Below are 11158 nucleotides of genomic sequence, written 5' to 3'. Positions count from 1 at the left end.
GGTCCTAAAGTGTTGTGACAATACATTCCTATGAGAATTGAAATTTCGCTTTGGCAAGAAAACATTACGCCAACTGATTGGAAATTATGATTTTGAAATAATGCTAAGAAGAAGTCATGTAAACAAATGTTCTCTAAAGTGTATTATGAGATACTTCAAGCCTAGCTTTGGAGGTTTGATGATTACATACCCCAACAAGCTTTGAAGTAGGGGGCAATTATAGGCATACAAATTTTATTAAATTAAATTCGTAAAATAATTTGGACTAATATATTGGTCCAAATAAATATTATGGTATAATATAATTGAATTAATTATATAAGTCCAATATATATAAATTAAATAAGTCTTAATTCATTGGGCATAGCCCATTTAATTGGGCTAAAATGATGAGCCCACTTCATTAAGCCCAAGATGTCATCTTCCTAGAGGCCCAGTTTGGTTCCACGTGTCATATGACGTGGCACGCTAAGTCAAACGGAAGAGCCAATATGATCATGCCACGTGTCAAAATGACAAGGCATGCTAAGTCACATTAAAAGGCAAATGAAATCGCGCCACGTGTGCAAGTGACATGTTTTGGCCAATCAGATGCGGCCTTGTCACACTTCGATTTGATTGGTCAGAAAGAGTTTGTTCTTATCATAACTCTTCCCCCCACAACTATAAATAGGGGTATTCATAAGTCAAAAAGACACCAGAAGTTATAACAAGAAGCAAGAAAGAGCTCGTGAATCAAACACTGTAAATTCATCCACAAGTTTCAAGCAATCAAGTTCAAGCTCAAGAGCGAAGAACAAATCAAGTTCAAGCTCAAGAACGAAGAACAAATCAAGGTCAAGTTCAAGCAATCAAGCTAAAGCTCAAGAACAAGATCATCGTTTGTGGTGACAACTACATATTCAAGATCAATGTCAAAGGCCCTTGAATCTATTTACAATTAAAAAGAAGAATCAAAGAATTCATAAAGATTGTACACTACAAAAAAGACATGAAATTGCGGCAGTTTTAATTCGGCAGTTCCTTAAAATCGCTATAAATACAATAATATTGTGGCAGTTATCCACCCACCATATTAAGCATTTTAAAAGCGGCGGTTTAATTTATGTTGAGGCGGGCTTTAACTGCCTCTACTTTTATTTTGATTTTAAACATATTTTTAGCTTTATTCCCAAGACGCTAATAATACCTCAACACTCACAAATTAGGTATCCCACTCTCTCTCTCTCTCTCACCCCACAGTAAAAACCCCGTTCTCTGCATTTTGGCTCTTTTCCTCTTCTTCTCACTAAATCTCGCGCAAATCGTCGCCGGAATTTCACTAGTTCATCGTAGTCGGTGGCTCTTTTTCCCCTCCTTTCTGTCTATTCTTCTCGCCAGGTCTCCGATGAAGCTCGCAGGTTCATCCAGGTCTCTCTATTTTCCTCTAGTTTTTGCTTATGTTTGTGTAGGTATTTGTATGGATCTATGATTTCTTTATTTTTTTGTGATGCTCTGTCAGTTTTATTATTAGATATGTTCTTAGCTTGCTATTTTATATATTTGGTATCGTAAAGAACAAATTTGCTAGAAGTCCTTTAAGGATGCGAGAACCCTTAGTTGCCCGTTCAAAGATATATTACCATAATGTGTACTGAGGGTTGTATAGTGGTCGTAACTAGTTTAGGAACAAGACGTAGTGATTGATTAAATCAAGAGTTGTTCGTGGTAATTGGCGTTTCAGGATCATTTATTTTTATATATCCTTATACCAGCTATGGAATTCTGCTTGTTGAAGAATTAAAGTGGTCTGCTTGGATTAATTTCAGTATGATTTGGCATGCTACTATATCCCCTTTTTGTTGCTTTTAACTAGGCAGTGCAAACTGGCTCTAAGATATAAGTTTGGTGTTTATTGAACAGTTGGATAAATAGGTTAACGTTTCTATCCATTTATTTCACTTTCTTGCATAGTGTGATAGTGTAGTTTTACAAATTAATCATAAGTTGCCTTGATTTGGGGAATAGTAGTTGTTTTGACTTTGAGTCTAGTTTACAATACATAATGTGTATTATTAATAAAATAGCATTTGTTTTTCATTTAAGTGTATCTTCGATCCTTTATGTACCTAGTAATGCAAGATTTTAAGTGAGAAGTTGACACAATTAAATGTTTAAGGTTGATATTATTTTGATGGCACGATGTTTCTTTGCTTCGTACCTTCTCTTTCAGGCCAAGGCTATATTGAGTATTTTGTTAACATATTCTTGTTTGTTTATTTTACTTGAGATATCTTATAGGAAAGGTATTGGGTATTAGTTCCTCAAAATGTAAGCAAACGAAGTATCATTTTCTGTGTCTGCAATTTTAAATCTTGGCTTCTAGATTAGGATGTTTCACGCATTTCGTGTTCTTTCCTAAAATGAAGTTTCGAATAATTCCATGCTGAAATGCTAATTCTAAGTTCCATCTTGTAATTTTTTCAGATACGACCGCGAAACAGATGGGCGTATTCTTGTGGCAAAAATTGATTGAACTGAAGAAGTTGATTTGTTTAGAAGGTATTATTTGTCTGAACAATTTAAAGGTTGTTGATGTGCATGTCTGGTAAAATCTATATTTGACCAAAAGATTACAACTTTGCTTTATTTGTCTTTTTTTTATGTTCAAGAAAAGACAGTTAATCTAATAATTAATATTTCCTCACAATTTAAAAGATGAAAAAAAGTAAGCTCTACATGGCTGATTTTGTCGAAGGACCTAACCTGAGCTTCAATTCTTTGAGCACATATGTCTAGAGATTCTCAAATCATGAGAAGTTCAATTAGTTTGGATGGAAGTGCTTAGAGTTGCCTTAATTGATATTTTTCATTTATGGTTTGACTATTATTCCAAATCCTCTCAAATTCAAAAAGAAAAACAAAACCCTTGTTAGGTGCTTTCATTATGTTGTAAAATTCAGGCCATTATTGTGTGACTACTTTGCTTATGTGTATCAGTGTTAAAATGTTAAATTGTGATAGCACACTGAAAGAAGCACTTTTCTAGTTATTTATTTTATATGTTTGATCCCTTTATGAATGTTTGAGAACCTTATCAGTGCTACTTTCGGCCGTGAAAAGTCTACTGAAATTACTCTTCTTCATCTTTCTATCTTCTGCCTTTGGTTTTGATCTTTATTTGTTTCCTATTTTCTTGCTGAAGTTTTGAGGAGCATAATAAATTAGTTGAAAATCATGTCTACTTTTTGGTGCGAGTTATAAGCATAGCAACGCTGCTGAAGTCGCTATCAGTATTCTGCATTCTGAATAATTAGAGCTGTATTACGTGTCTGGAATTATTCTTCGGATCATTGCATTCCCCCCCCCCCCCCCCCAAAAAAAAAGCTGCAAGCAGACTAATAGAACATGAGGAGAAGATGGTGGAGATAATGAGAAATATGATGTGTTGTATAAGTAGTTTGAAATCTATACTCAGACACTAAGATTGCTGAAGAGCTCATGCGCTATTATCTTGCTAATTTTAAAACTTTCCATAAAACTGATACAATGACAGTTTATGTTATGCATTGTTCAGGTTCCTGACAACCTTGCCATATCAGCTCGTTCGACAGCTCATTCATTTGATGCTTCTCAGATGAACATGTCACATGTAATTTCTTGGTTTTCGACTTTTCGTTTGGTAAGACAATGTAAATAATGCATAAACATGATCAGGACTCAGATATGCGAAGGTTTTTTCAATTACTTTAATCCGCTAGATTAGACAATTGGGTCAATTATTGGATTCTTCTTAGCTTTAATTTGGGTTTTCTGTTAAATTGGCATTCACATTTAATTTGAGTTGATCAACAACTTTTGTGTTCTCTGAGTTATATGGTGCCCATTATTAGGAGTTGAGTTAGACTGAAAGAGTATTTGCTTCTTATCCACATTTACATATTTATCTCTCTTCATGTGATGCAATCTTTTTATGCAGGGAACAAGAAATTAGAGCTGCTGAGGGAATGATCTTTGGAAAAAGAAATTATGGGAGATGAAGATGAGTTTTAGAAATTAGTTATAAGATCTCCCCAAATAGAAGCTTTGTCATGATAAAATACATAGCATTTTTGGTATTTTTATTGATGTTGAGAAGGCAGGCTCAATGCAAATCGCTGAGTGCTCATTCAAAAATATTGCAAAGATTGACTATGATTGTTTATACTGTTATTGAATAATTCTTTGGAATTATAATTCATTTGATGATGTAAATATTGAGTTACCTGTACCATTTATAAACAATAAATATTTTACTTAATTAATGTTTTGTATTTGTGTCAAAGTTACTCTAAAGTATTAAGCAAGTTTGAATGCATTGATGTGATAAGATGGTTTAAACATACGTACACAAATAAATAATAAATAAAATAATTAGACCACAATTGTGGTGGTCTTGACCGATAGTCATAATTAAAGGAATGCGCGGTTTCCAACAGCTGTAATACGCAAACAAAAATCGCCAGTTTATCAAATATAAGATTATGGCAGTTTTGTAAGAACCGCCGTAATTTGTTTTTGACGAACGTGATTCTGGCGTTTTTCAAAACCGCCATTATACGCTATTGTGGCGGTTTTAAACCGCCATTATACGCTAAAATAACCGCTATAATAACACTTTTTTTGTAGTGGCGTACACTCAACTATTTGAAATAAAATATTACGATTGTTGCAATATTTTTCGGTCTGATTTTGTTTTTCTCGACGCAAATTTATTGTCTACACCCAGTAACATAAAAGAACTAAAATCCCGAACCCACATACTTCAAATTCTGGTTCCGCCGCTAATTTAACTGTTATTTAGTATCCCTTTAATTGTTGGGTTGACCTTTTCACTCCATTTTTTCATTTTATGTATACGCTTAGTGTATCATGATATCAAACATCTTATGATGCAATAAAATAGAGAATTGATAAACTAGGATGAAAAGAGTACAATGTTGAGAAGAAAAATTTAAAACAACCAATCCTATTTGAATATTTGTTTGTATTAAAAGTATCACGGCTCCTGGACATCAAAAATTAAATATTTCAGGTTAGCGTTTTCTGCGATTCATTTCTAACATCACATGTACAGTCAGACCTCTATAACCTCCAATAATAGCATCCTTAAATAGCAACATTTCACTATTCAAGCCAAACTTTTACGGAACCAATTTTCATGTATGTTATAATATATGTTCTATATAACAGTACTTTGCTATAACATCCAAAAATATTCAAAACAAACAAGACTGTTATAGAGAGGTTTGACTGTATATTTCTTACCAATCTTTTGAAGAACCAATATGTATGCGTATTATATTTTTGCAAGTATTAAGAAAAACTACATAAAATTATATTTCTTTACTAGAAAGATTGTAATAGTATCATAATCGACTATAAAATCAGGTCAGCATATGCAAAATATTTCCCATCAGTTTTTCCAAGAATCCCAGCAATTCACATGCTGAGTCCATCCAAACGTCGATGTCTGATTTGCATCCGAGCCCTTAAATCTTCTCCAATCGTGAAGGACAGCCGTCAGATCAGCCAACTTTGCACTTATACTACGACAACAATTGGCATGAATAGTTGCAACAACGTTAACATCTTTACTATCATCACAAAAGCCACTGAAATAAAGGGTGTCCAAAAACCTAACAGTTAGACCCAATTGTTTGAACATTCCATCTTTCATTAACTTGATCAAAACATCCTGGTCTTTCCATCCTGTGGAATTAATGTTGTCTTTTCCAGCATACCAAGCATCCAACAACGCTATTGTTTTGCTGTTTGATTTGATCATGTAGAAGCCTGTGTTTATTGGGTTTTCTTCAGACCACTGGCTTCCGTTGAACTTGTCTGTACTGATCTGAAGGTCTACGGTTTGATTTAAGTACAAGTTCGGAAATGGATTCCTAAGCCATAGCACATCAGTGTCCTGTTGTATGAAGAGACAAACAAAGTTAATAATCGACTTAAGTTATATATATGTTGACAGTATAAAAATGTATTTTTATACTATTGTTGTACTTTAATTTGTTAGCAACTTATCCGCACTCAGTGTTTATACAAACTATATTAATTTATTATGCTTAAGTGATTTAATACGGTGAAGGTATGTGCAAACACATATTATGCATCTATTGGTTTGGTGTAAACACCTAGCGTAGATAAGTTTTTACTAAATTAAACTAAATGTGATCTATACACGTACGGTGGTTTGTAATTCTACTTCTACCAACGAGAAGAATTTAGTAGAACCAAAACGCAGATCTAGAAGACCGTATTTCACGCCGAAATAATAGAAAGTGGACTTGAGTTAGATTTAAACTTTTGACTTGCTTGTGACAGATGTAGATCTCTTATGTCAGATGCAAAAAATACAAGCAAGATGCAAACTTCTCGTTAGTGTTATATTGAACACAAGGGCACATTAATGGAATTCTGACCAGAAAGTTGTCTGGAAATATTAATCTGTAAGTATAGTATTAATGATTTTTCCGTCGAACACACTAGTTCAGCTTTCTTGCCATCAATTTAGCCCTTTTGCATGGAAAAAAGAAGGAAGAAAATGAAAAGACCCAAAAAAGAAGAAGTAACTTTAATTTTGCATAAAAGATTCATCTAAACATTTCCAGTTCTCTCAATGAGAACTTTGAAAACGAAAAAAGGTCTTATGGAAATTGGTTAAGTTAAAACATAGACTATATATCTAAGAACTACAAAAGGACTAACTTAGAACAGATCCTTATTTTGGTAGTAATTATACTATACAGATTTATCGACGTTGGAGAACTTAAGAAAAAATAACCAGAAATTACGGCTCAATTAACGTGAAAAAGCACATGTTTTTAGTTTTTAACGGTAAACATTGACTAGCTTAATCACTTTCTCTCAATTCTCCCTGGATAAACTGTGTTGTAATTATTATTCCCACTTTTCACTTTCATTTCCTCGAAATACTACATAACATCACACTCTTGGGTACGGCCCTTGTCCGGACCCTACGTGAATACAGGATGCTTCGTAAAGAAAAATTGCTGGAAAATTTTTGTAAGACACATAAACATACCGTAAAGATGAAGTTGTAACCTTTCTTAAGAACATCACCTAAGAACAAGGTTCTTCTCCACATCATCTTGATAAAATCTTGAGACATGAACAACTTTTCTCCACCAAAATCCACACCATCTGTTTCGAGCTTGTAACAATGAAGATGCATAAATTTGCACCGTTCGTACGAGGTTTGATCCATTGCAACGATCAAAAGGTGGTTCACTAATTCCCTAGTGCCTTCTCCTTGCCAAAAACCATCTAAGAAGAGATCTACCATTGGTTTATCTCCCTCTATGTATGCTTTATTTACAACAGTAATTATTACCGTCTTATTCTCCGTTGCTGCTCCGGCCAACGCTTGTTCAAGATCATCTTTAATATACACTGTTTCATGTAACTGCATGCACCCCATAAAAGAAAACAAACCAATAGACATGAGAACAGTAAAATGTAGCTTGCTGCATTAAGTTCCCGCCAAACTGTATTGATTCTATTATAGTACCATTTTGTTATATTTTTGCAAACAACCTCTCTACCCGGGTAGAGATAAGGTCTGCATACACACTATCCTCCTCAGATCCCAATTGTGAAATTTTACTGAGTTGTTGTTTTTTGTTACATTTTTGCAAAAAACTATTTTCACAGTTTGAATCGTGACATTGCACCGAGACTACTCTTAATATATATAGGGGTAAAAAATGCAGAAATGGGACTGACAAATTAAAACGAGAATTTAATTGTTACCTGTTTTGAGGGGTGAAAGAGTGAGAGTTGCCAAGGGAAGAAAGGGGTGTTGGTAGGAGAAGTGAAGATATTAATGGAGAAAAAGAGTAGAACAAAGAATAAAATCATGTACTTGATATGGTGACTATGATCAATTATAATTCGATTTTTGGCGTGGTCCATTGCTGTAGTGGGGATGATTGATTTGCAAGGCCGAAGAACTGATCTTGAAAATAGATTTCTGAAGGAAGAAATTTTATGAACTTTCCCCATTGCCAAGTTAGTACTAAGTCCTTGTGTTTTTTTATATAGCAAGAAGAGAAAATATGATTTATTTAGAGACCTACTATAGTCCAAGTGTCAAACCAAGGTTTGACTCTTTTTATTATTTGATCAATTATTTTGCGCCAGGCCAGGTGGGTTGAGTGCAAGAGAGTTTTATATATGGAATAAATAATGGCTAACACGATACCGAAACATGAGACGAAATAAACAGTTGTCCATTTTTGCATTAGCCAAGATTTGGCTGATAATACTAAAATAATCTTGACCAAGTTTCTTCTTCAACTTCAAATTAGCGTTTAATCTGTTGTAATCTTCTGATTAATAGCAATAACCCCTTCTTTATACTTAAACCTCTCATCATTGTTGGGGTAAAAACTTGCTCGCATCTGATATTTGTACCTGTCGAATATTGGATTAAGATCAGGGGTCATTTATTGGATTAACCGACCTGTTTAGAGGAAATAAACTTGAAGGAGGTTATATAAGGAAGTTTCTTAACTCCTAAAAAATTAGCGTGGATCAATTGATTCGGTAGTTTTCCTGATAAACTTCTCTTCTTTAATATCTCTCATTCAAGACAGAAATTGCTCTCTGCTATTCTCCCTTTGGCCATCTCCAACCTTCCCCATTTTCCTATAATAGGGGCAACTTTTGCCATAATGAAGCTCCAATCCTTTCTTATTTTTGAGCTCAAAATGGAGATGAATAGTGTTCTCCCAATATGGGTACACTATTCATTTCCCACATTGCTATTCATGTATATTTTATTATTATTTAACTCTTTTAATTTATCTCTTTATATATACCTAATTATGTTTATGTAATATCTTTATAATATTAATTTTACATCTTAACTTTGGTGTATAATTTTGATAAATTAATTTTCGTGCATTTATTATTTTTATGTAAAATTGTAAGTTAATTTTAATATAAGTTATAATTGTACAAAAAATATATAATCATCTCAAAAAATGAATAGTGCAAATATAAAATATTAGATGTTGCCAAAATTAAAAGACAAATATAATATGGGTTATTATTTAGATGACGGTATATATCCAAAATGGTCAACCCTTGTGCAAACTATTCGAGAGCCATGTTCGGCAAAGAAGAAATATTTTGCGATGAAACAAGAATCATGTCGAAAAGATGTTGAAGGTGCATTCAGAGTTTTGCAACAACGTTTTGCAATTGTTGCAGGATCCTCACGTTTTTTGCAAAAAAGAAGTGCTACCTGATATAATGACTACATGTATTATACTGCACAATATGATAATCAAGAATGAGCAGATGATTTGGAAGGTCTACTTGCAACAGTAGAAATGACAGTAGATGAAAATCAACAATTTCAAGAATTTTTAGCTCGACATAGAAGAATTAAGGACAAAGATGCTCATTTTGCACTTCGTAATGCAATAATAGATAATTTATAGGAGAATACTAGAGGTTGAATTTGAATATTTATGTAGTATTTCGAATGAATTTTATCGTTATGTAATATATATTTAATTAATCTTGTATCGCAATGATTTCACTTTTATTTGAATTATTAGTTAATCTATAATAATTGCTTACAAATTATATTATTTAAAATTTTATGGAATTGTTTTAATAGAAATTACAAATTAATGAAAATAAAAGATGAAATTTGTTTAATGAAAATTAAAAAATAAGATTGAAATGAAAGATAATAATATAATACAGAATATAGAGAAGAATATAAAAAAGAATATTCTCTTTTGGGAAAAAAATGGGAGAATGGTTGGAGTAAGTTGTTCCCAAAATAGGAAAATCCCCATTTTAGGGACCAAAATGGAGGTAAAGGTTAGAAAAAGAAAAATATTGCAAAAGAAAATAAGACATCTAATTTGCGAATAAAAATTTTGATTCCAAAAGAGGCAAAGTAAACTTGGCACAATTATCTTCATAGCAATTACAACAATTTTTGCTGCGCCTAACAAGGTATGCAATTCATTGTTATTGCTTTGCAATTTAGTCTTTCAATATTAAATCAACAGATGGATTGGATGACATGTGTTTTGTACATGTATTTCAAGTACTCAATGGCTGTTATATATATTACCTCATTAAATTACTTAACTAATCATAAGTTAGTATGATACCATTTCAACTTCTATTTATTTTATAACAACTATCTTCGATATGCATAGTGTAAACCTCTGATGGGGGTAAATGCCAAAACCAAATAGAAAGTAGATACTATGTATTTGACACAACTTTAGGGAACAAAACAAAGTGACGGACTTATTACTCGCAAAACATGGGTACAACTAGAATGCCTAAAATTAATATAAACATTTCACAGTTTATTTGACTGATGATGCTTTGACCTTGCATAATAAAAGTAAAAAAAGATAGGCTACGATAAAAGAAGGTTATTTTATTGTGGGAGTAAGATAAACAAATATTTATATCTATATTATATTAAAAGGAGAGTAGTGAAACATATGGTTAAGCCAAGTGACAAGCTAAAATGAAGCCATTTGGCAATTTAAAGACAACATAAAAAATTTGAATTATAAATGGAAACATATTTAATGGAAATAGTAGTCCAAAATTTTCTGTAAGTTGAATTTCATTCTTTAATTAATCAAAGCCAATTATTTAAAAATTTAAAATAAAAATAAAAATGTTCTCTTTTTAATGACCAAAGACATACACAAAAGAAAAAAGGATGCAATTTTCATTAAGCAAACCAATATACTATAACTATAAGTATCTTTAATTAAATTTGTGTATAATATAGATTTTGTGTATAATTCATTAATGGTATGAATCCTTTTTTGAGAAAGAATCATTGTATCTTACACATTAATTTTAAGTTAAAATAATAATTCTTTATTTAGTACAAGCTTTATATTTGACCTTATTTGTGAATAATATACATTACTATAGGTATCTTTAATTAAATTTTGTATATAATTCAGTTATGATAAGTATCTTTTTTTAAGAAAGAATTAATTAAAATTTCATTAATTTTGTTTTGTATCTTACACATTTATTTTAAGTTGAAATAATAATTCTTTATTTAGTACAAGCTTTGTATCTGACCTTATTTGTGAACAATATA

The 11158-nt window shown here is 32.1% G+C and overlaps 1 protein-coding gene and 1 long non-coding RNA gene across 2 annotated transcripts; one reads left to right on the top strand and one right to left on the bottom strand.

Moving 5' to 3' along the window:
- The first annotated feature begins 1129 nt into the window (after positions 1-1129).
- Positions 1130-4245, top strand: LOC107776025 (uncharacterized). The gene is made up of 4 exons (XR_001645859.2): positions 1130-1410; positions 2467-2541; positions 3557-3661; positions 3959-4245. It is a non-coding gene; the product is annotated as an uncharacterized LOC107776025 (long non-coding RNA).
- A 1189-nt stretch (positions 4246-5434) lies between these two features.
- Positions 5435-8498, bottom strand: LOC107776024 (uncharacterized protein At1g28695-like). Its single transcript, XM_075255741.1, has 4 exons — positions 8444-8498; positions 7804-8075; positions 7076-7456; positions 5435-5941 (listed from the first exon to the last, which is right to left on the bottom strand). Exons 1-4 carry the CDS (start codon positions 8496-8498, stop codon positions 5435-5437), a joined length of 1215 nt encoding a protein of 404 aa, XP_075111842.1.
- Positions 8499-11158: the final 2660 nt, after the last annotated feature.

The sequence above is a fragment of the Nicotiana tabacum genome, chromosome 6, assembly GCF_000715075.1.
Source record: "Nicotiana tabacum cultivar K326 chromosome 6, ASM71507v2, whole genome shotgun sequence".
Lineage (NCBI taxonomy): Eukaryota > Viridiplantae > Streptophyta > Magnoliopsida > Solanales > Solanaceae > Nicotiana > Nicotiana tabacum.
Note: the sequence above shows the minus strand (reverse complement) of the source record. Positions and strands in the feature narration are given on the sequence as shown.

Excerpts from the sequence above, each read along its gene's own strand:
- LOC107776024 (XM_075255741.1), bottom strand. The coding sequence starts at position 8,498 with ATGACCCCTGATCTTAATCCAATATTCGACAGGTACAAATATCAGATG. Across the intron at positions 7,457-7,803 it reads TCTTTCACCCCTCAAAACAG|TTACATGAAACAGTGTATAT; the intron begins GTAACAATTAAA and ends GGGTGCATGCAG. Across the intron at positions 5,942-7,075 it reads GTTACAACTTCATCTTTACG|GACACTGATGTGCTATGGCT; the intron begins GTATGTTTATGT and ends TTCATACAACAG.